The following is a 26,328-nucleotide window of genomic DNA, read 5'->3' as shown; positions in this document are numbered from 1 at the left end:
AATTAGCTGTTGTCCTTGACTTAGGAAGCCTCCCTAGTGATCCTTAGCACCCAATCTTCTTTAGGTGTCACTTGACGCTTCCCAATGGACCCGATTAGACTCCAAAAGAGTTTAGATGACATCGTTAACCTAGTGGGCAATATGACTAGAATTATGACGGAGAAACCCGTTGACTATCCCCACTCTAATTACAGGCCCCACTCAGCTTATCACCCGAGACCTGAGCCTAGGCCTCCACGACCTCACTTAGAGTCACCTTATCGTCTGCCAACCTTTGATGGTTCCTCAGATCCTTACCACTTTAAGGAATGGGCTAGACAACTAGATGACTATTTTGAATCATGTCATATCCCTGAATCCCACCAGGTTAGCATCGCTAGGTCTCACCTTAAAGGACGAGCTCTTCAATTTTGGGCAAGATTGGAAGATCATAAAGAGTCTCGCGGTGAGTACACTACTTGGAAAGACATGAGGCGAGATCTTAATTTAAAATACCGACCCTCTACTAGTGACCGTCATCTAAAGCATCACCCTACCTCTTTCGTTGGGACAACCCGTAGACCTTACTGTGGTCAAGACCACCCACCCATTATTAACATCAGGTTTGCTGCCCCACCCTATAGGTCTTCACCTAACCTTGATGGCCGATCCTCTAATGGGTCTTCTGTTGGACCAATCTCTTATGACTCCCCACATGATCCTACTTCTAGCCATCCCTGTCAACATTTAGCCTCCCCAGTCCTTGACCCTGCAAGTGTACTTTTGATAAAGAAATGCATTAACAAGAAAACGCCCTCTGAACCTAAAACTGAGTGCATGCATCCATTTCATGGATGCTAATGATATTAAGGATAACGAAGACTTCTTTGAGGATGGAACAAAAGTAATTGAATCAGACTACCTAAATGACTTAAACCCTGAACTAGGAAAGCTAGAACCTTTAAACGTCGACACCTTAACCCACCCCGATCCTAGTCTCCTCGAAGCCAAGTCTTTGGACAAAGTATGCCTGGATGATAGTAATGTGATCTCGGAAGAAACCAACCGGACTTCGAACACTTTGGATTTAAATTTGGAAGATCCTGATTTAGTTGTAACACCTACTGAGATGACTCCGGATAATTCTGATTTAATTTTGGATAAGTATGATTTAGCTTTGGATAATTATGAATTAATTTTGGATAATTTTGATGGCGACTTAGATAATCTCGAGTTGGAAGTAAGTCAATCAAATTTATCACCTGATATAAGTGTAACGGAACCCATGGATCTTAGGGTTGCAACCAAACCTGAGTCTCTTTCGGAAGACAGTACTTTTAGTCTGAAAGTTTTTGAGCCTGATTTGAGTAATGAGCCCCCTCTTGTTCCATTAGAATCTAACTTTAGAGCTGCTCAATTAGATTTATTTTTATCCGAGTGTGTCATTCCTGATTCATACATTTTGCCCGTTATAGCCTCGTCCTACCAGGATAAGGACCACTTTTATCCTAGTCGGATGAATTTGTTCAATTACACTACCCCCACTAGGAGACTGTTGTCGACCCTTATTGAAACCCCCTATAGAAGTGCCATGGTAGCTAAGAGTATTTTCATTTCTCCCCCGACACCAGTTCCCTTAGGCCGAACACTTTAAAACCCCCTCTTTTTGTGACTCGTCCACTTTTCCAGCTTTGTGTTCGTGTGAGTTAGTTTGTTGATGCGTGTGTAGTCTGTTGTCTTCCAAAATTTTCTTTGTTTAAAAGTTATGTGTGAATCCATATTTCATTCATATTGCATATCAAGTCTCTGGTACCACCTCATGTTCATCTTGTTGAGTCTTGAATTTTGGACATATGAATTCGCATATCACATGTCGCATTTACATTACATCTACATGACTTTCTTAAGAAAATTGCACGCCTAATTGAATAGAGAAATAATAAGTATAAACTTTATGCTGATTCTAAACGGCAAGTTAAATCTATTAAAGTTGGTAACTCAGTAATGGTGCGGATTCGTCCGGGAAATTACATGCATAGAAGTGCAGATCATTTAGATTAGTCAATAAAATCAAGAACAACGCTTGCGTGGTGGATCTGCTTGCAGAGTTCAACATTAATTCCTTTTCTAACATAACAGATTTAGTAGACTTTGAAGGTCCAGAGATAAACCCCCAAATCCAATTCAAATTAAGCCTTTGTGACCCCACCTTGTGAGAACCCCAAAGCCTACCTCCACTCCCAAAATTTATTTCCAAAATTCCCATAGAGGAGAAGGTTGACATGATTCCTAGTGATGATATTATTTCCACAAAAGAGGGTGGACGAAGAAGATACTGAATTAGGTGAAGAGGTGAACCAAAGTCAGAAGATATGTGGTCAGAGTGCGAGGAGCTTTAGAGAGACACCATCGAGTTGACTGAAATTTTTCTCAAGTCCTTTCTCCTACCCGAGCACTTCTCTGGAATTGGCTTGAGATCTCCACCCAACTCCTCCCTTCAATTCCAGAAATCTGATTTTCTGTCAATATAATTCCTGGATGTGGCCGTGAATTACAGCAGCCTAAGAGTAATGTTTTGCCGTCTCCAGTAAGCCCGGATGGCTGCATAAGCCTCACTTGACAGGACAAACTGCTGTCCCATTGTGTTAATTTGCTCTCAAACTGCTGTTGGGAGTATTTGGAAGACCAAAAGGGGTTTTCCACCAACAATTGCTGCTGCCTACGCATCTCCAGTTATTGTCCAGTTGATTTAGTGGCTATCTTCTTGCTTCCCTGCTGTCCAAGAAGTCAAGGATCACCTTCCTGAATGTCTCCCAGCTTTGACATTGTTAGCTGTTCTTCATCCAGTACCTTGGTGATCAAACGGGAAGCTTCGTAAGCTCTCGTCTTTGGGTAAACTCTTCCCCCGGCTCTTTTATCTTCGAAGTGCTTCTCAATTGTGGTAGTAGATTCATGACGATCACATTAATTCTTCTCCGCTAAAACCTAGTAATTATAAGAGTTGTGTGAGGGACCTTTCATAGACTAATCTTATTGTTAGTTTTGAAATTTATTGTTGGAACGATCCATGTATGCAATGTCAGATTAAGTTTGCTGTCTTTTTGAACTTAACTTTTATTCATGTGATTTAACCTAAGCTAAGTGCCTTTTAATATTTATCTTATCGTTCAATTCCGCATAAGATCTTGCCTATTATTGCCTCTAAATCTAAGCGTGCAAACTTTCATTAAGAAAATCATTTTCGCATGGGATAGTTTCACATCAACTAGCTAGTAATCCCAAGCCACCAATCATTTCAAGATTCAACAACTTAACTCTAAACCTCCACTTGATCGAGACTATCTCTCTTCAATAGCCTTCACACTATTTGCATCCACCTTGCCTATTCCGCGATCTCTCTCCCCCTTTTTCTCTTTACACACTCTCTCATTCCTCATTCTATCTTTCTTTCTAGACTCCTCTCTTTCCCTCAATATCTCTACCTCTATTTTTAGAGAGAGAGAACAAAAAAATCTCACTCTCTCTACTCTCTTTCTTTACCTCTCTATTTCTCTCTCTGCTTCCATTTCTTTCTCACCCTCTCTCTCCCTATCATTATCTCTTTTTTCAAAATAAAGAGGAAAATAGAGAAACAAAAATAGAAATAAAAAATAAAAAAAGCAAAAGAAATTTAAGAAAAAAAATATGTTTCATTCTTTCTGTTGCTTTGTGTGCAAGGCATAATGCGAAGCTTCAAAAGTATCTACCCTGTTGTTCTAATGTAGTAGAAATTTTTGAAAATTATGTATTGGTGCATGTTATTTCAATATTGCAGGAAAATTCACGCATGTTGTATATTCTCTCATGCGAAGGGAAATCTTATGCTTCTCTCATGTAGGTGTCAAAGGTCTATTCATATTTTTTTAAGCATAATGGGCATGAGGACCCCCAACTGTGATATCTCTTAGCACCATTTTTAAAAATTGTGCAATATGAGGCTCGTCTCAGCGCGATTCTAATGAAAAATGTCTCAAGGCTTACGCCTTGGACTTTTTTTATGAGACTTACGCCTCATCTTGGTTGAGGCCCGCCTTGCCTCACTGGCATGAGGCGTGCGCCTCACTCTATTTATGCATTTTTTATTTAAAACTTACCTAAATCCTATACAAAAACCTAAAGGAATATGCCTTTTTGCACCCCTAAGCCGCAACAACTTTCTCGCCCTCTAGCCCTTCGCCTTCACCGTACTCACCACCATTATAGCCGCTGCAGGGGATAACTTGAAAGCCGCACGCCACCACCATCTCCTCTAAAAATTTTGTAGTATTACTCTTATCTTTATGTTGATGATAAACCTTTATGAACAATGAAGATGACATAAATAAATGAAGAAGAAGCACATTGAGAGGTATCCGCCCTACAGGATAACGCAGGGGAGAACAAATTGCTATGACAGTGATTCAAATAAAAATTCACTTAGTAATGATTGTATAAATAATTGCCAATTATTTTAAATTTTTTTAGTAATTAAACTAAAAAAGAAAAAATATAGACCTGAACTTGATATTATATAATAATTTTATGCAATTCATATATATTATGTTATTTTAATCTTATAATATTTGGATTTTAAATCGATTTCACATAATTTATCATTTACTAGTTTACATCTTATGCATTTTTTTTTTGTTTCATATATATTTAAATTTGTTACTTCATAGTTCAATAGAAGTTAATATGTCATCCTGTAACATATTATTTGGGTATTATATAAAAAATCATTTTTAATTTTTATTTTCACTTTACGCAATTTTTATATTTTGAGGCTTATGCCTCAAAACGCATTAAGGCTTACGCCTCACTTCAAAAACGAAAAATGCCTCAATACGCAATTGCGCAATTTTAAACCTTGCTCTGCACCTATTAACTGTTTTAAGCATGGTGGGAAGACCTAACATCCCCAAAAAGCCTCTTATGTAGGAGAGACATGAAGAAGCTGTTAAATTTTCAGTGAATAGATTACTTGAATACTTATGAATAAGAATGTAACTAAAAATAAAAAAAGATGATTACAAACTTGCAGCATAAATGACATGAACGATTGAAATATGATGCAACGAATAAAGACAAATTGAACTAAAACTAGACTTATATGTGACTTATAATGAACACAACAGCTCCTGTGTCTCAATAAAACCTTCACTTCACACTTGAACTTGCAGAACTTAAATTGATTTTGAATGCTAAAAAAAAAAAAGAATTATAACTCCTCTTGTATTTATATGTGGGGGAATGATTACCCGTGGAGCAAATATTAATCAGAGGGGGCTCTTTTTTTAAAACACCCCTAAACTAAAAAATAACTATTATAGGGCCTAAATTCCTATAAAAATATATAAAAAAAACAAACAACAACATCAAGTCTTTATCCCACTACGTGGGGCCGGCTACATGAATCTTTTTTCTCCATTGTGTCTTATTAAAGGTCAAATTCTCGTTTAAATCTAATAAAGAAAGGTCATTCCTAATATTTTCTAACCAAGTCTTTTTAGGTCTGCCTCTACCTTTCTTAACATAAGTCAAATCCAATACCCCTACTCTCCTAACCGGGTCATTGGAAGGCCGCCGTTTTATGTGACCAAACCATCTAAAGCGACTCTCTCTATCAAGGTGTATAAAAATTTCCTTAAGTTAAAGATAAGATGGCATAGTGGCATGTGCCATGAGCCTATCTATATGTCACATATTGGACATGAATGACATGCACCATTTCTATGCTGTTGGTGTTGTATCAGTTATGCTCACGGCATAGTTCACCATTAACAACTCACTCTTTAAAATCACTTTTTTCCCGTAATGACATTTTGTATATCCTCACTCTACCCCCAACTCTCACTATCAAGTCAATCATTTCTTTGACTCCTGTCAAGCCCCTCATTTGATCCAATGTCTATATTAGTATATTTTACTTACATTTTAATTTCCTTTCTAGGTTCAGTCAAAATATGTTAAGCTTGATATGCATATGCCAAGATGCTTGGATTAAGTTTGGATGATGCGGCATTATGATGACCTCAACTATTTTGCTTGTGCATTCAGTTGGTTAGGATGAATTTTGATTGGGCCAACGCTTTTTCTTGCCCGAAAGTGCGTTTTGGTTTTTTGGATCAATTGTTGGTGATTGCCCTGCGCATTTTCCTAGGTTTAGTCATGCCTTAATGTGCCAAGTGCAGCAATTTTTATTTTGGCCTAAACAAGTTCAAAATTTCTTTTAAATGAAAACTATTGGTTGTAAACTTTATTAAATTAATGATCATAGTAGGCGTGAAATGAAACATTCTTAATAGAATAAATATATGACATATTTCTATGATTAGAATGATTTTTTAGCCAAGTTATAACTAACTGGGAAAAAAAAACTAAGACCAAATATTGTCTACTATGAAGTGCAAAATTTTTTTTGAGCTAGCTCATTCATTGGCTAACTTATACATATATCTTTCTCCCTCCTTAGTATCTAATCTATTATATAAATCACTAAAAGCTAAGGTCTTTGCATCACATATTGCTTTCTTAGATTCCTTACGAGCCTCTTTATATCTTTTCTAATTATCAGAATTTTTAAAATTAAACCAATTTTTATAACAAATATTCTTATTCTTAATCTTTTCTCGCACATTTGAATTTATTGCCCCAAATCTGAAAGATATAATTGATTACTCTACGCAGTAGTTTAATGGAAGTCATAAATTTAAGATGAACCTCAATGCATAAAGATCCAATGTATTATCAAACAAATTACTTTTTTTTTTCTCAAACCTGTGGGCTCTAAAAATTTTGTGCCTCGAAGTCTTCGTGTATCGGGAATATTAACAAATTAACTTCTTAGTCATTTTTTTAAAGAAAAATTAGCTTAAAAATAAGACACTATCCAGAGTTTTTGTTTTCATTTTGCCAAGATTTTAAGATCCAAGTTCAAGTTTCTCATAAGCATAAGTTTCTATGGTTAATTACTCTTGGTGATTGGAGCACTCTTTTGATTAAGGATAGTTGTATGATAGGCACTAAGTACCCAACTTATATTAGCAATGGATTTGATGTTTAGGATTTGAACTTTACCACATTGCACTTAAAGAGCATGGTGGAGGAAATGATGGTGAACCCAATTAAGATCCAGTAATTTTGTTATCTCGGATTGTCATGGTCCCTTATCTACGTTAGAGGAGGTAGTTGTCCAAACCTGATTGCATGATCCTTATCAGCAGCCAAGAGTATCTTGTGAATATAGGTGAATATCTTTCTAAAGAAACAAATTCAAATCGATCTTAGCCAATAGAGAGTTCTTGGTACTATCAAATATATTATATGTTTTATTTCTCAAGAATTTTAGCTATTGGGGAACATAAAAAGTCTGATTATAGTCGTAATATAATATTGCCTATATATGGCAAAACCACCTAGTCAAAGACAAGATATGAGTTCAAGTTTCTCATAAGCATAAGTATTCATGGTTAATTACTCCTCTTGGTGATTGGAGCACACTTTTGACTAAGGGTAGTTGTTAGATAGGCACTAAGTACCTAGCTTATATTAGCAATGGATTTGATGTTTATGATTTGAACGTTATCACATTGCACTTAAAAAGGATAGTGGAGGGAATGATGATGAACCCGATCAAGATCCAATAGTTTTGTTATCTCGGATTTTCATGGTCCCTTGTCTACTTTAGAGTAAGTGGTTGACCTAACCTGATTGAAGGATCCTTGTCAGTAGCCTAGGGTATCCTGTGAATATAGGGTGAATATTTGTCTAAAGGAACAAATTAAAATAAAGTTTAACCAATATAGAGTTTTTTCCTACCAAATATATCCTATGTTTTATTTCTCAAGAATTTTAGCTATTGAGAAACATACAGAGTCTGATTATAGTTGTAATATAATAGTTCCTATCTACTGCTAAATCGCCTAGTCAAAGGGATCATAACCATTTACTTGTAGAACCATCTTGCAACCAAATCATTGGTTAGAGAATGCATGTCACGTCCTTATTACCAGTAGATATTTCGAGGATGAATCTCAGTGTTATTCTTGTCTATATATTTTCTTTTTGTGAATTAAGGTTATTCCTAAATTTATCGCCCTCATCAAATGTTTGCAGGGGTTGTGTGGATTTTACTCCAAGTATTAAGTGATTAATTTCATGTTAAATATTTAAATTTTGTTAAATATTGAATTCTTAAAATTTATTGAAATTTAAGCCCTAAATGATTTACTTGAAAATTTGAGGTCTTTTTAAAAATCATGTAGCTCGCTTTGGTTGAGATGTTTAGTCAACGCAGCCATTATCAAGATGATATTGAAATCACTTTAAATATATTTATATTTTGGGCTTGGAGGTATTTAAAAATGATAGAATCCTCATTGATTGGGATTTATTTTCAACACAATCATCATTAGGGTTTTGAATAATTTTTCTATTATTAGAATTACGTCAACTTTGTATGCCCGCAAACAAAGAATCAAATTTGATATCAGCTTTGTTAATCATTACACAAACGTTAAATCTGAGGGTTTGTATTTCTGTAATGAGTTTTTTTCAAAGAGGTCTTTGAAGGTCTAATGTAAACGAAAGGAAAAATAAAATAAATTTTTTCGTAGATTTCATAGTTGTATATTCCCTTGTTATTTCAAGTTTTGTCGACTCTAACCCTTTGAAGGATGAGGTTTAGACTTAAAATTTAAATCCACATATAACATGCGCACCATTTCTGACCTTGGATTTAGAAATTCGATGAGATGGTCAAAACATATGTGGATGATTTAATTTGAAAAGATTTTAACTCTCTTTTAACACGCGCAATATTCTTAAATTTCAATATTTGCGCTTTTAGTATGTTTTTCGGAGCACATATAATAATTAAAAAAATAAATTTAATTTAACCCGCACAACATTCATTTTTTTTTTATATTTGAGTGTTTAGTATATTTGTCCGAGCAAATACGGGGAATTAGTTAAAAAAAAGATTTAAATTTAACTCGCTTTTTACCTTGTGCAACATTCTTAGACTTTAATATTTGTGTGATTTATACATTTGTCGGTGCATATACGAGGAATTAATTTGATCTTTATATTTGCATGATTAGTACGCTTATCGGATCATATATGAGGATTTAATTTGAAAATATAATTTTAGTTTAGCTCGCTTGTAACTCTTTGAAGTATTCTTAGACTTTTGTGTTCAAGTGTTAAACACATTTGTCAAAGCCATATTGGGAATTAAGATTTCTTTTTAAATGATGTGCACACTTTTCAATGTATTTGCATGTTGACTTGCACACTTTTCGATGCATTTACATAATGCATTTGCATACTTTCAATATATTGGCACACATTTTTATGCACTCACGTGATGCCCTTGCATGTATTTCAATGCATTTGTATAGCGTACTTACACAGTTTCAATGTACCTGTGCATTTTTAGTATTCTCATGAGCATGTATTTCGATACATTTCTATAGTGTATTCACAGTTTTAAAATGATTACGCAATTTTTTGGGGTAGCTGCACACTTTTCAAAACAACTGTGCATTTTTTTGTTGTGACACTCTTTTCAAGGCAATGACTGCTCAAGATGGTATCACCTTCATGAGGCTGTAATAGGCTTTTCAAGATTGTTATCCGCTTTTTGAGGTAATGATACGTTATGAGACTACTGCATGCTTGTCAAGGTGGTGGCATACTTTTTTAGGCAAAAAAGACTTGCATGGCCAGTGTTGTAAGATGTTGGGACTATAGTCTTCTATCCCACCATGCCAAAAAGCTTGCATGGGTTTTCATATACTTGTTTAAAATGCAGTGTTTTCCAATCATGTCACCGTGTACTTTAATTTACTTCGTCGTGCTAAGAAAATTGCACACAAGACTTACTTGAAAGCCTACAAGTTCTTCAATTTACCTCTTGCTAAGAAAATTGCGCACATGTACTTTAATTACCCTTGCCACACTAAGAAAAGTGCACACAGGTTCTACTTGTCAGATTGAATGCGTCATAATCATGATTTTGTTTGGAGACTTTTGAATTTTGTAAAATTTATACCTTCACATGATAACAACAAACATCGCAAATGAAGAGAATGACGAGGGTGAAACACACCTTTTTTAAATTATCTCTTTGCTTATTTTCTTTTCCCTTCTTATTTTATTTTGCTCTTTCTTTTTTTATTATTTTTTATTTTTTCTTTGTTTCATTCTCTAGTGAGAGAAAGTGATCATAACGTATGAAATGGTGGCTTCTAGGCTTATAGAATACATCCCCCATCCAACTCCCTTAAGAACCCACCATTCATCCTTTTTCAAAAAGGTCAATAAGAAGATGACGAAGATGCATGATATGCATGACTTGATCCATCCAGTTGGTGATGATTTATAGAGATGGGAAGTAGGTAGAGTCCAGAGCAAAATAAGGGAAAGAAAATATATATTTGGTGGCTGAAAGCTTAGAAACCAAATTAGTTAGCAGTCATATTTGAAGAAAATTCATCAAAATTTTTCAGGGGTAATGAGGGAATTTCACCTTCAAACTTAACAGCATTTACTTATCATAGGCACTCAGCTATCAAAATTATTTCAAAGCAAACGCTAGTAACCTTGCCACATTTGTTTTTTAGGGGGTGTGTGTTCGTTGTAGCTTTTATTTTTGGTACATATTTTTGTTAAATTACCATTTTCCTTTAATTTCCTGTATGTTGGCCTTGCTTTGAATTTTTATGGTCACTTTTATATTACAGAGCTATAATAGCTTATCCTATTTTTTGAATCGACAGGAACCATGGTTGATAAGCTTATTATTGTTCCACTTCACTTTACTGGTGATAGCCTTCATATCAAGGAAGAGAATCAATTTCCAACTAGGCCTATCCATTTTTGCATGTGAGGTTTCTCTAGTTCATTATCTCTGATGATTACCTATTATTATATTTCATGCAAAAAAATTTTACTACCCTTTTCATACTTATGATGTTTAACTCATATGATACATAAGTTATGGTGTAAACTTCAAAATTTTCCCGTAACTATTTGTTTATGAATAATTTAGCCCCAAAGTACACATTATTTCAAATTTTGTATAGAATTGGGATCAATTTTTTATCACAATTATAATATAAGGGATCATTTTTTTATTAATTTTGTATAGTCGAGAGATTAAGTTAGAGCAAAGTGATACTTTGGTATTAAATTAGCCACACACGAATAATCTGGGGACTATTTTGAGATTTTTTTGAATAAGTTATTAAAAATAATACCATTCTTCACAATTTTAGTGCTTGAATAATGCTAGATTTCCACTTTGATGATTATCAATTTCCTTCAGCATATTTTTGGTGCTTTAGAGGTTACATTTCCAAGATTAAATGTTGAAACTAGGATAGATGGCATGAGCTAGGTTTTCAAATATTTCCCTCATCTACTGGTATTATTAATTCCATGGTCTCATTGTCCATATACTATCCAGGTGAAGTATCATCTTTGGGCTTTATGGAATTTGGTTGTGACAAGAGCATTCATTGTGAGGTCCCAGGGGATTTTTAATACAATGTGCGCTCAAACGGGATGAAATCTTCATAATTTTTCGTATATTTCAGACCAAAGCCTTAAAGGTTGTTATGTTTAGGCTTCAGAAGTTCCAGCTCAGCAAGAACATTTTACTTTGTTGAGGGCGTTTAATTGATGCCAATAGGTTAGGGCCTTGAGCCATGTTGGTATTGAACCTTACCACAAGTCTCAAATAGAAGTTCTAACTCACCTAAGAAGCATGGGGATCTATGCTGGGTAGGCACCATGCAGACAGGCACAAAATTATATTAAAAAAAAAATCTTTGTAAGCCATGCCAAAGGCATGAAATTGCTATTATTAGTATTATTCATTGTTATATTTTCGTTATTGTCAAGTCTAAACTAAAAATATATCAAGAGATTTTTATGTTAAGAGAAAGAAAGGCTAACGGGGAGGAGTAAGAGAAAATATTAAATTAGGTTTGTTGGTATATAACTGAGTTAATATTGTTTTAAATGATTCATGTCGTGATTATTTGATAAATTTTACGTTGGCTGTCAACTACCTAATGCAACCAATCACTTTTTCTCACCCAGGGCTTGGGACCTGACAATGGTAGTATTGTTTGATAAAAAAGTATTCCCCTAACTTAAGGAAAAAAAATTATAAGATGGTGGTGAGACCTGCAATGCTTTATGGTGCAGAATGTTGGCCATTAAAAGAAGCATAAAATTTAGTGTTGTAGAGATGAGGATGCTCAGGTGGATGTGTGACTTCGCTGTTAGAGACAGAATGCAAAATGAGTATATATGTGGAAAGATAGCTCTAATGGTAGATAAGATTAGAGAGAGTTGTCCAGATGGTTTGTTCACATAAAATGTCGGGCTTCCGCTGGCTCGGTTAGTAGAGTAGATGTATTAGATTTGGCATGTGTTAAGAAAAATAGAGGTAAATGTAAAAAAAAAAAAATTGGGTGGAAAGTATTAGAAATGGCCTTTCTTTATCAGATTTAAATGAAAATTTGACTCTTAACAGGACGCGATGGAGAAAAGGATTCATGTAGTCGACCCCACGTAATTGGATAAAGGTTTGTTTATGTTGTTGTTAGTATATAATTGAGTTAGAATATCAAGTTGCATCTAGTTTATATTTATCACATATGGCTCTGAATGCTTCAATTTAGAGATCAGAACCCTTGGTCCTATCCCATTCTTAGATTTGAGTTGGGTTTGTCTCAATAACTTTGATTGGAGCTAAAGTTGATTCAATTATCAACCGATTTCCAAATTTTTAAGTCATTATTAGTCCAACATACATGCATGAATAAGTACATAAATACAAACCTATATAAATGCTTAGATGTTTTTAAATACAAATATAAATACATGCAAGCACATATATATATGTGCATGTAAATTTAGATCTAATCTCAAGAAGTGGTGAGAAGTAGTTGATACATTCACCATTCAAAATTGGCTAGAACATGTATTGGTTGTCTCAAAATTTGTTCATAGCTCTAACTGTTTTGATTTCAAGTTGACGTCATCCAAATTAATAGTATGTGAAAATTAGCTTGTGGCTTGGTTTTTTATGCAAATTTGATGGATGCGAAGGTACACATATTAAATGATAGACTTGAAGGGGAGGTAGGAGAATATAGAAATCAAAATCCATTGTGAAAGAGTGGAAGAGAAGAATATAGAGAGGGAGAGAAGATAAGGAGGAAATAAAATTTCATTCAATCATTGCCAATTGTCTTCATACAACCCTAAGATACATTTCATATAGAATAGGGTTATTAATGGATATTAAAATGACCACAAATTAATATGGGATAATGTTATGCTTATTGCATATTTTAAGCATTAAACATAATTAAAATGTGTAGCACATAGCACTGATCTTCATTGAGTAGAATAGAAGACAATGATTATTCTGCTTCAATCACCTGTGTTAAAGGATGCTCTCATCTGAGTAGTTTAAAGTTGGTTAGAGTGGTGGTGGAGTTTGAATTGGAGTTGGCTTATCGACTTTGTCTACACTTTTTTCTTTCTTGTAGAGGATTAGGTCCATAAATTATATATAAATATGGAGTTTATATTTCAGTTATCTAATATTATGGTATACATGCATTTTATTTGGGGTTGGGACTCAAATCCTGAATATTTGAGGAAGAGTCATAATAGGTTAGGACTTATGACAATACCCTTTAGGTGGGTAATCCGAGAGCTCTCTCTTTAAATCAAACTTCTATTATATATGGCCTTAAAGGCCTTATGCAAACATTTTGGTGAAGTTTGCTTTTAAATTCATTATTTCACCACAGATAATTGTCGATATGCTGACCTTGTCTTCTCTATTAGACGATCAAGTTTGAAGATTGTGTCTTAGGGCCCCATCCTATAGGTGGGTGGCTCATTTTCAAATTTATCTTAGTTTTTTATATGAGAACGTTGTCTTATTTGATCCATGCCAACTCTACTTATTTATTTATAGGGATCGGGCTCAAAGAGCAAAATCTCATATGTTTGGTATTCTTATCCTCTCTTATATTTTTTTATAAGATTTTTGGAGGATGATTTGTAATTTTTGAGCGGGAAAATGAGTTTCCCATCTCAAAATGAGTGCAAAAAGTTTTTAGAATGCTCAAAACATTTTCATAGATTTTCTCAAAATTTTCTAGTATTTTTTAATTAGAAATTTTCAAAATTTCTTTTATTTTCTTTTTTCCTTTGTTTTTTTTTTTCATTTTTTTAGAAAAATATTTTAGAGCATTTCAGAGTATCATTTGGCACGCTCAATAATGCGGCACTTAGTATCTTGGCATTGTGGCTTGCGCATATCTTAATGTGTTGTTTTATATGCTTTTTTAATGGGCTTTCCTCTTGATTAGCTTACATCTTGATTTGATTATATCCTGATAATCCACCCATAAATGAATGCGGGCAATTTTGACATGGGAGATAAAAAGTCATCTTTTGGACCCGCTTTATTGAGATTCCAAGAGTCGATACTAATATGAATTTGATCATTCCTTTTCTATACAATCACAATATTGGTTATTCAATCTATATACTTTTCTTTTCAACTGAAATCTTTCATTGTTGATTCCATATCATCGAGACGATTCAATTGCCCTTATTATTGAAATCTCAATTTTAATGCCCAACAAATCTCAGAGTGCGAAAATTTTCATTTCGTGGACTGATGTTGTGAGACAATTATTCATATTAAGCGAGTATCATTAAGGCAATTCAATCAGGCTAATTTGTGAAAATTTTGATTTTTTTGCTCAATGAATTTTTAGTCTAAACAACACCCGATTTAGAGCCTTATTTCACGTAATTTATGACATTACATTGGATCATCAGGATAGTTTAAAAGGGCCAATATTTAAAAAAAAGCCTCATCACCCATATATCTAATATTTTTCTTAAACTGGGTTGTCTTTCCCTATTCTTCTTGGCTTGGTTATCACCCTGTGAATCCAATATCTCTCAAATTGAGTTATCAACCCATGTTTCTCCTGTTTGGGTTACCATCCTAAGTATGTCTAATATATTTTAGACTCAATTATCACTCCAGTTTTTTTTTTTCCTCTGTTGAATTATCACCCTATAAGTCCAGCGTATATCAAACTAGGTTATCACCCAGTTCATCCTTGCTAAGTTATCACCCCATAATTCCACCATCTCTCACATTGGGTTATGGCTCCATATGTTCGATATCTATTGAATTGGGTTATTACCCTAGGTTCTTCCTTGTTGTTTATCACCCCACAAGTTCAATATCTCTCAAACTAGTTATCACCCAAGGTACTTTCTGGTTGGACTATTATCACGCTAGTTTAAAGCAAAAAACAGCTCCTTAGTTATCTTATTCTTTATCAGAAATTTTAAATTAAGCTCTGTTTGCTGGATTCTTACCATTTGCCCTCTCCCAGTCGTGGAAAGGATCAGAATGCTCGGCGCTGACTTGCAGACTTGCCTTGAGAAACCTACAATGAGTGAATTCAATCTTCAATTTTGAAAGATAGTCCAATATAATGAGCACTCTCATAAGCATAACATAAAAAATTATTCTGAGTGGGCCGAACGTCATTCGGAGACTAATCAGAATGCGCCACATCACCCTTTTATTATACCGCGGCTCAGTATCGCTGGGTACCGCAGCATCCGGATATAGAGCTGCGTCCGACGTCTGCACAAAATAATTTTTCCATAAACATACTGTTAGGCGGGCCCCTCATGGGCCAGTCCTTACTCCAGGCGGGCCCCACATGGGGTTTAATTCAAGTGTTGGAGGGAGGAAAGTCTTGGGTCCCATGATGGGGTCTAGAGGTTAAAGAGGGGGAAGGGAGGATTTAGGTTTTCATCTTGAATTTAGGCTGAATTTTGGGTTCTTCTTGGAGGCTTGGGCTCTAGTCTTCTTGGCTAGAGATTTTGGTGAGTTCTCTTCTTTGAATTGAAGAATCTTGTATGATTATTATTTTCTTTCATCTACTAGTAGAATATAAGTGGTTGGCTTTATTTTCTTCAGATTCCTACTCAATTTCTTGTTGTTTTTCACTGTTTGGGGTTGTTAAACTGCTGTAAACAGCAGTTTTGTTGTTATTTTGTCTCCAATTTGGGATAGGGTTGCTTGCGAACTCAAGTATTACCTTTGGGTAATTGGGTTACTTGTGAACTAAAGTATTTCCTATCAAATTGGTATCAGAGCCCTGTCTTAGGACCATCGGAAGCTGAAAATTTATAATTTCAGCAGTTTTTTTTCACACAAAGGAATCTCTTTGGTGCCGCATCGAAGGAATTATGGCCGGACAGAAAGTTGAAGTCTTGGAGGGAGAAATAGGTCAATTGAAGACAAATTTTGAGGAGAAAATTTCAGATTTTCAAAGTCAATTTGTGGGCGTTCATGAAAAGATAGATGGAAGGTTCACCGCCTTGGAAGATTTGATAAAGAAGATGCTTGAAGACAAAAAAAAAAACCGGCAACATCGGAATCGAAGGAGAACACCGACATCCAGGGAAGGGGAGGTATTCTGAACCCATTCAAGGGGAGGGAATATCCAGAAGTGGAGGTTCTCGAGAGAGAGGATGACAAGCCTCCGCTAGAACTGCTGTCTAGGGAGGAGATGAGCATGGGATATGAAAGGAGGGGCACCGATTGTTCCGAACCCATTCAAGGGGAGGGAATATCCAGAAGTGGAGGTTCTCGAGAGAGAGGATGACAAGCCTCCGCTAGAACTGCTGTCTAGGGAGGAGATGAGCATGGGATATGAAAGGAGGGGCACCGATTGTGTTGGAAGAAGGGAAGAAGTCTACCGTCGGGGTGATGATTTTGGAGGACAGAGAGAGGAGTACGATGAAGGGTTTGGGCATAATCGTAGGAGAGGACCGTGAAAATTAGGGAGCACCACCCTCTCAGGGAATGGGAGGTTATGGACGATTCCGAGGGAACGGTGGTGATCTAAGGGTGAGAAAACTGAAGATGCCCGTCTTTGAGGGCGAGGAAGGCCATGACTGGATCTACAAAGTGGAACAATACTTCTGACGGCGACATGATTATGTTCGGAAGGAAAGGCACTTGCATGGTATCAATGGCGTGAAAGGAGGGAGCCCATCCAGAATTGGAGGGAGTTCGAAGAATGTTTACTAGAACGTTTCCGAACCGAGAGGGGAGGACACTTCTATGAGCAAGTCTTTGTCTTGATTTAAGAGGGGACCGTAGCCGACTACCGCGACAGATTTGAGTATTTGGCCAGCAGATTGGATCATATCTCAGAGACGACACTGGTGGGAAACTTTATGAAAGGGCTCAAACCGGAGATACGAGCAGTAGTCAGAGTCTTGGAGCCAAGGAACCTAGGGAAAGTCATGGAGTTAGCACAGTTAGTGGAAGAACAGAGGAGGATGGAGAGAGTGATGCCACTCTGGCTAGGGGAAGCAACTCAGGGGGGTCATATAGGATGACTACCACCTTTTTACCTCCGAGGGGATCAGTGCCAGGGAGCATGAAGGAGGTGTCGAAGGAGAGATCCGGAGGAGAGGGAAATTTTAAGAAACTAACTGAGAAGGAGATACAAGAGAAGCGGGCCAAGGGGTTGTGTTTCAGGTGTGATGAGAAGTACATGCCGGGGCATAGGTGCAAGGACCGAACTCTTCAGGTTCTCACCGTCTGTGATGACAAGGAAGCTGAAGAGGGAGGTAGGAGCGGGCTAGAATTGGAGGAGGAAAAATTGCATCTTGATTTGGCAGAAGTATCCCTAAACTCTGTAGTGGGATTCACTCCTAGTCACACTATGAAAGTGAAGGGAGATATAACAGATAGAGAGGTAGTGGTATTGATCGATAGTGGGGAAACCCACAATTTCATTTCCACCCAGATTGTTGATCGGCTTGGGATGGAATTTGTCAATACATGAGGCTATAGGGTGATGATGGGCACAGGAAAGGTAGAGATGGGTAGAGGAGTTTGTAAGGGAGTGGTGCTGATGATTCAGGGGATCAAGGTGAGGGAGGACTTTCTTCCCTTGGAACTTGGAAGCATTAATGTCATCCTGGGGATGAAATGGCTACGGTCCTTGGGAGATACCAAGATGAATTGGGGGACATTGAGGATGGAGTTGATGGATAAGGGAAAGGTAGTTATTCAGGGTGATGCGGGGCTAACTAAGACTGGGGTATCCCTCAAGTCTTTGATCATAACCATAGAGGATGTGGGAGGAGGATACTTGGTGGAATTGCATCGTCTGGAGGGGGTCAGACTGGAAGAAGATGGAAACATTCCATCTTCAGTACAGCTATTCATACAACAATTCAGCGAGGTTTTACAACCTCCTCAAGTTCTACCACCACCAAGGGAGTTAGAGCATGCCATTACTTTGAAGGAAGGAGAGACAGAAGGAAGGAGAGACACCGATCAGTGTCAGACCCTACCATTACCCTCATATACAGAAAGATGTGACTGAAAGGTTGATCTGGGAGATGCTGGAGGTAGGGATCATCAGATCGAGTGTGAGTCCTTTCTCTCGTCCCATCCTCTTGGTCAAAAAGGATGGGAGTTGGAGATTTTGTGTGGACTACAGAGCGTTGAATAACGGGATGGTGCCAGATAAATTCCCTATTCCGGTGATTAATGAGCTCTTGGATGAGTTATATGGAGTGATGATGTTTTCCAAGTTAGACTTGAAATCCGGGTACCATCAGATCAGAATAAGGGAGACAGACATTCCGACGACAGCATTCAGGACACATGAAGGACATTATGAGTTATTGTTAATGTCATTTGGCCTCACTAACGCCCCTGCTACTTTTCAGTCTTTGATGAACAGGGAGTTAATGGCCATTGTCTTGGCTATTCAGAAGTGGCGCCCTTATCTTTTTGGTAGACATTTTATCGTCCGAACGGATTAGAGGAGCTTGAAGTGCCTGTTGGAGCAACGGATGGTGATCGTGGAGTATCAGAGATGGTTATCCAAACTATTATGCTATGATTTTCAGATCCAGTACAAGCTGGGGTTGGAGAACAAAGCGGCCGATGCCTTATCTCGGTGTGTTGGGGAGCTCCAGGAGTTGGCTGTGTCTATACCTTTGATGGTCGACAGGAGGGACATGAAGGAAGAAAGCATGTTGAATGCAGAGTTGCAAAAGATCAAGGAGGATCTAACGAAAGACAAGGGTATCCACCCTGGTTACTATATGGAGGGGGAGAGGCTGTTGTATCAGAGGAGGTTTGTGATGCCACGAACCTCCATACACATTCACCACTTGTTATAGGAGTTCCACGGCAGTGTAGTTGGAGGTCACTTGGGAGTGTAGAAAACCTATAGAAGGCTAGCATCTGAGCTTTACTGGAAGGGGATGCATAAAGATGTTGAGGAGATGGTGGCAAGGTGTGAAGTATGCTAGAGAAACAAATACATGACCATGGCTCCAGGAGGATTACTACAACCCTTAGCACTTCCAAACCGAGTATGGGAGGAAGTGTCCATGGATTTCATTGATGGCCTACCACAATCAGAAGGATTCACTGTCATCATGGTGGTGGTTGACAGACTTAGTAAGTATGCACATTTCATCCTCTTACGACATTCTTATACCGCAGTGTCAGTAGCAGCACCATTTATCAAGGAGGTGGTTAGACTGCATGGGATCCTGAATCCATTGTGACTGATTGTGACAAAGTGTTCATCAGCCTATTTTGGAGGGAGTTGTTCAGGTTGTAGGGCACAACTCTTAAAAGGAGTACCGCCTACCATCCTTAGACCGACGGGCAAACGGAGGTGGTAAACCGAAGTTTGGAGACCTATTTGAGGTGTTTTGCTTCTGAAACACTGCGAATGTGGGCGAAGTGGTTACCATTGGCCGAGTATTGGTACAATACATCGTACAATTCTGCTTCTCAGATGACTCCTTTGAAAGTGATGTATGGAAGGGATCCCCCACACTTAGTGCACTATGGGAGGGGAAGCACACCAGTTTCTTCAGTTGAGCAGTACTTGGAAGAAAGGGCAAGGTGCTGGAAGAGTTGAAGAAATATCTGCTGAGGGCACAATAAATCATTAAAAAGCAGGCGGACTCACATATGAGGGACATGCAGTTTGAAGTGGGAGAGAAGGTGTTCCTAAAACTACGCCCTTACAGGCAAAGGACAGTGGCGAGGAGGAACGAGAAATTGGCACCGCGATGCTTCGACCCCTATGAGGTTTTGGATAGGATTGCAGTAGTGGCGTACCGACTGAAGTTACCACCATCAGCGACCATACACCTAGTTTTTCATCTGTCTCAGTTGAGGAGAGCTCTAGGGGAGCATGCAGTTAGTGCAGAATTACCTTCTACACTGACTGAGAATTTGGAAGTAGCATTTGAACCACTAGAACTTACAGGAGTAAGGTCAGATAAAGAGGGCAACAAAGAAGTGCTGATTAGATGGAGAGGCCTCCTCGAATTTGATGCTACGTTGGAGCCATTTGAAAGAATGAAATATCAATTCCCTTCATTTCACCTTGAGGACAAGGTGAGTCTTAGGGAGGGGAGTAATGTTTGGCGGGCCCCTCATGGGCTGACTGGACCGGTCCAACATGGATCGGTCCTTACTCCAGACGAGCCCCACATGGGTTTTAATTCAAGTGTCGGAGGGGGGAAAGCCTTGGGGCCCATGATGGGGTTTAATTCAAGTGTTGGTGGGGGAATTTGAATGGAAGGGGGGGTTTAGGGATTTTATATGGGGATGAGAGTTAAAGAGGGGGAAAGGGTGGATTTAGGTTTTCATCTTGAATTTGGGCTGAATTTTGGGATCTTCTTGGCTAGAGATTTTGGAGAGTTCTCTTCCTCTTGAATTGAAGAATCTTGTATGGTTATTGTTTTCTTTCATCTACTAGTGAAATACAAGTGGTTGACTTGATTTCCTTCAGATTCCTACTCAATTTCTTGCTGTTTTTCACTGTTTGGGGTTGTTAAACAGCAGTTTTGTTGCTGTTTTCTCTCCAATTTGGGATAGGGTTGCTTGCGAGCTCAAGTATTACCTTTGGGTTACTTGCGAACTCAAGTGTTTCCTATCACATACCTTTCCTTTTAAATTCTCAGGGTACCTTTTACCAACAGCTTGGTTAAGTTAAGAAACAATTTGACATTAAACCCTGACATTTCTAATGAATTTATCCCTGCAGTTTCTGGAGTGTATCTAGCTGAGAGGATTAACAGGTTTCTGTCTAAGAACTGGAAGAGCTTTGCTGGCCAGAATTATTTTGATCCCAATGGCCTATTCATTTCTGTGCTCTGGTCTGGTCCTCTTCTGCTCATATCAATAATACTTGTGGTAACTATACATACTTTTTTTTGCTTTAGAATGTTTAATTAATTTTTGGCATAATTACCTTACATTGCTAACTTAATCATATTATTGCTTTTGTTTGGTAGATTAACACACTCATAACTCTCTGCAAACTTATTGTGAAGTGGAAGAAAGCTGAGCTGAGACACCGTGCCAGGCTTGCACGTGGCAAGCAGGATTAATAGCCATATGATGATTATGTGTAAGATCTAGATTTTTTTTTCTTTTATTTGATTGTGGAATTCTGCCATATTTTTCTTTCTTTTTGACTGTGGATGCTCTTTGGGTTTTGGGGATGAAAAATTAAATTTTATGCAATATTTGCTGCTGTTGAAGTGGTTTTTTTTATTGGAATTACAAATTTATGAGCAAGCTGAAGGTTTTGCTTTTTCTCTTTTTTTTTTTTCTTTGAAGAAGCCCCACAGTGATTTAGTTTTTTTATAAAAGTGATTATAAAATTACGAGGAAAGTATATATTTTTTTAAGTTATAAAAAATAATTTATTAGCACATAAAATTTTTAAATGAAATGTAAAAATAGTAATCAAATAAAAATTATGATTACAATTTGAAATACAAAATAATAATTGGTCTTAAATAGAATTTTTGTTTCATATTACTTATTTTATTGGCCGTTAGAATTTTTAAATTCATTTTCTTGGTAAAATAAATATTCAATAATCTTCTTTTGAGTATAACCAAAATATACGCATGTATCGTGGAGACCATAACTTCTATATGTTTGTTTATCTTATCACTAATATTTATCATTCCTTCACCATATTTATCATCATATTTTTTATAGTAATTCATTCATTTTTTTTATAAAATTAAATTTCATACATTCCTTTGATCAATTGGCTGAGCTTAAGACAAAGATTACAGTTATCTCCACCGGTTATCGTCTTACGTTTATTACTAAAACTATTAAAAATGTTATCTTTAGCGGTCTATCCAATATTCTCTCTCTTTCTCTCTAGATTGAATCGGCCTGTTAAATCGGTTAAACCGTGTAAGGAAGTAGAGGAACGTTCGGTCGGAGGCAAAATCCCGCCAAAAAACTCGGTATTTCTATGTATCATTTGATAATAATGAGGAATACCGCTCTGTGAAGACCAATACCGAGTTATACCGAGCAATACCAAGTTGTACCGAGTTTTTTCTAGGAAAAACTTGGTACAACTTTTGTATAACTAGGTATTGCTCGGTATAACTCGGTATTGGGTCTTCACGTGATAGTATTCCTTGTTATTGTTTGGTATTGCTCGGTATTTCTCGTTTTTTGGCGCGATTTGACCTCCGACAGGACGTTCCTCTACGTCCGGTACGTCCGGTCGGAGGACGTAATAATTGTTCTAAATATACACGTAAAACAACATATATAAATAATTTTCCCGTTAATTTGCACTCTTGTTAATCTTTTGGACCGATTTCTCACCACTTACTTTTTAGATGGTAACTCTTTCTGGTTACTTTTCTAAAATTTCAAATTTTATTTTTCAAAATTGTGTAAGACAATTTCTTAATATTTTTTTCAAAAAAATAAATTTATAATATTCATTTTTACTAAATTTTTTTTAACCACAATTTCATAATTGATTTTAGAAAATATTATAGACGCTTTAAAAAGCCCCTTCTCACTTAAACAAGAAAGTAAAACTAATGATTAGGAATTTGTTTAGGACAATTACAATTTTTTATAAAGTTGATTGTAAAATTAGTATCGAGAATTTAACTTAGGTTTCATTTGGAACAACTTTCTAATTATGCTTTTCAGAATACAACCATAGTTTCTGATTAACTAATACTTTTTCGTCGCTTTCAGGATTTCTTTGTGTTAGGAAGCTGCTTTCTACAACTGTTTTAAAAAATTACTCTCTACAATAATTTCATAATCATCTTTATAAAAGCTATAGCCATCCCAAATGGATCATAAGCTTTATTTGTGATAGCTTTTTTACTGCATCATTTTTCATACCACAATTATAATTTTTATTTGACCACCACTTTTTCACTATTTTTAATAAATCTCTATATTATGAAGCTGCATTTTTACAATAACTTAAAAAAAAATTTACGACTATTGTTTGAAATTTAAAATAATGCGAAAGCTATCTCGAATAGACTTTAAACAAACAAATACAAGAAAACCACTTACATGATATTAATTCTTATAAGCAAATTTAGCATATTGACCAATGTTTTAAAAATCGGACTGAATTGACCGATTCAACTAGTTGAATCGTGAGTTGGTCCGCCAATTGGTCCATAATTTTGTAAAATCATTTTATACATGAACTCGATTGAATCGTCTTGAACCGACGATTCAACCAGTTAATCGGCAAATTAGTGCCAATTTTCAAAAAATTGTTTTGGCTAATATTGAATTAAATTTAATAATTTAATAAATTTAATATTAAATATTTTACATAATAAATTAATTTAAAAATTATATGTTTGATCAAATAGCCCAACATATCATATGATTTTTTTACTCAATTGAGTAAAAAAGCTAATATAGATGAAAATAATAGGGAAATTTACTTACATACAATTTTATTTCATGCTATTTACATATCTAACATCAAAAACATTAAAATTTTGTATACGTTCCATAAGTATAAATTATGTCTAAACATATAACATAAATTATAAATTATTTATATTAAATCTAAAAGTATTTATATAAATTAATTTTATATTAAATATGAATTATATTATTTATAAAGTGTGATTTTAAACTTTCAACTCATTCTTAATTTGAATATTTGATGTGTATGATAAGATATATTTGTGCTTAAATTTAATGTTAGATTATCTATTAGTATATTAATTTTGATTAATATTATTATTTATTACATCATCCGATTAGAACTTCACGAAGCTCTCTTTCTTCCTATTTTTAAAACCTTGACATTGATAACATAGGCGGATATATGAAATCACATAATTATTTATTTTTATCTTCATACGGTTCTCGCGTGACAATTCAACCACCAGTTCGAAGTCTACTCCTAAACGATGAAGAAAGAGGAAAGTGAGGTTAAACTTGAGTAAGTTTGTTTATTTATTTATTTAAGACTCAATTAATTTTATATTGTACTCAGCTTAAAATAAATAAAGACTTTTAAATTAATTTAAATTAAGATATAGGCTTCCTTTGAGGCGGCTTTCTTAATTCTTTCTAAAGCATATTTTAGTACAAAATTTTCTAGTTCAAAAAATTTTTATACTAGAAAGCTGTTTTAAAAAGCATTAGGAATGTTATAAATTAATGCTTCTCATTCTAGAGTATTCATCATTCTAGAGTATTCCCTTATCTAGATTATTCCACCATTAAGTATTAATGTAGAATCTTTTAGGATGCTTATCTTTTGAAGTAAATGCTTATTAAAAATAGATGTTTCTAGAATATATAGAGAAATCTAGAACTACTTGTAACCACTAGTATAAATAGGGATGATGTATTATTGAAATGGTAAGAGAAAAAAATATATTCTTCAACTTCCATCAATATCTCTTCATCTCTTCATTTCTCCAACAAATGGTATCAGAGCAGCTTCAATCTATGGGAATGATGACAGGCTCAATTTCCATCATATCCAATATTCACCGGCGAAAACTACGACTACTGGAGCGTGAAGATGATTACGTTGTTACGATCACTAGATCTATGGGAGATAGTTGAAGATGGCATTTCAACCGAAGTTGTCAGTACCTCTGATGGTTCGTCTAATCTCACGCAAATCCGGGTGGACAAACAAAAAGATGCAAAGGCGCTCTTCATTCTTCAACAAGCTGTAAGTGACACTATCTTTCCAAGGATAATGCGGGCTTCTTCGTCAAAACAAGCATGGGAGATCCTGCAGGAGGAGTTTCAAGGAAACTCCAAAATAAGAACAATAAAATTACAAGCCTTGCGAAGGGAGTTGGAAAATCTTAAAATGAAAGAAACAGAAAATACAAAGGAGTACTGCTCCAGAATCATTACCATGGTAAACCAGATGAGGGCGTACGGCGAAGACATCTCAGAAGAGAAGGTTGTACAGAAGATCCTCATTAGCCTTACCGCAAGCTACGATCAAGTGGTGGCTGCGATCGAAGAGTCCAAAGACCTCTCCTCATTGTCGGTGACAGAGTTGATGAGCTCATTATATGCTCATGAGCTTCGACTTGAGAGAAGGAAGGATACGACTCTTGAAACAACATTCTAGTCAAAAGTCAATCTGAAGAAGAAAAAGATAAAGGATTCCAAGAAGAAGTCTAAAGAGATTACAAAGAGTGGAGATAACCCACAAAAGAAGGAATTCCCACCATGTAAGATCTGCAAAAAGACAAATCACTTGGAAAAAGATTGCTTTCATAAAGGTAAGCCTCTATGTTCTTATTGTAAAAAGTTTGGACATGAAGAGAAAGATTGTTGGCATAAAAATAAAAAAAATCAACAAGCTAACTTTATGGAAGAAAAGGAGGAGCAATTGTTCTATGCCTGTCATGTTGCAGCCGAGCAAAGGAAAGAATGGTTTCTTGATAGTGGGTGCAGCAATCATATGACTCCAGATGAGAGTTTATTCACTCAGATTGATAAATCTGTATGTGCCAAAATAAAACTTGGAAATGGAGAGTTGGTAGAAGCAAGTGGCAAAGGAACAATTGCCATCAAAACCAATGAAGGAACAAGGCACATAAGAGATGTTCTTCTGGTTCCAAGCCTTGATCAAAGTCTTCTCAGTGTTGGGCAAATGATGCAGAATGGGTATTCCCTACATTTTGAAGGTGATATATGTATCATTCTAGACCTAAAGAAAGACAATCAAGTTGTGGCAAAAGTAAGAATGAAGGATGGCAGAAATTTTCCTATCACTTGGCAGTATCCAAGAGCTTTATTTACAAAGAATGATGATACATCTCTTTGGCATCAAAGGTTCGGTCACTATAACTTGAAAGCTTTGATATTGTTAAATCAGAAGAATATGGTAAAAG

General features: G+C 36.1%; 1 protein-coding gene across 1 annotated transcript in view; it reads left to right on the top strand.

Annotated features, from left to right (window-relative positions):
* LOC110101182 (transmembrane protein 18) overlaps positions 1–21,718 on the top strand; it is a 27,702-nt gene extending 5,984 nt beyond the window's left edge. Inside the window, exons 2-4 of the mRNA XM_020828972.2 lie at positions 10,782–10,887; positions 21,183–21,331; positions 21,433–21,718. Of these exons, the coding sequence (XP_020684631.1) occupies positions 10,782–10,887; positions 21,183–21,331; positions 21,433–21,528 (351 nt within the window). The 3' untranslated portion in view covers positions 21,529–21,718. The remainder of the gene's footprint in view (positions 1–10,781; positions 10,888–21,182; positions 21,332–21,432) is intronic.
* Positions 21,719–26,328: the final 4,610 nt, after the last annotated feature.

Source organism: Dendrobium catenatum, unplaced genomic scaffold (genome assembly GCF_001605985.2).
Source record: "Dendrobium catenatum unplaced genomic scaffold, ASM160598v2 fragScaff_scaffold_883, whole genome shotgun sequence".
NCBI lineage: Eukaryota > Viridiplantae > Streptophyta > Magnoliopsida > Asparagales > Orchidaceae > Dendrobium > Dendrobium catenatum.
Note: the sequence above shows the minus strand (reverse complement) of the source record. Positions and strands in the feature narration are given on the sequence as shown.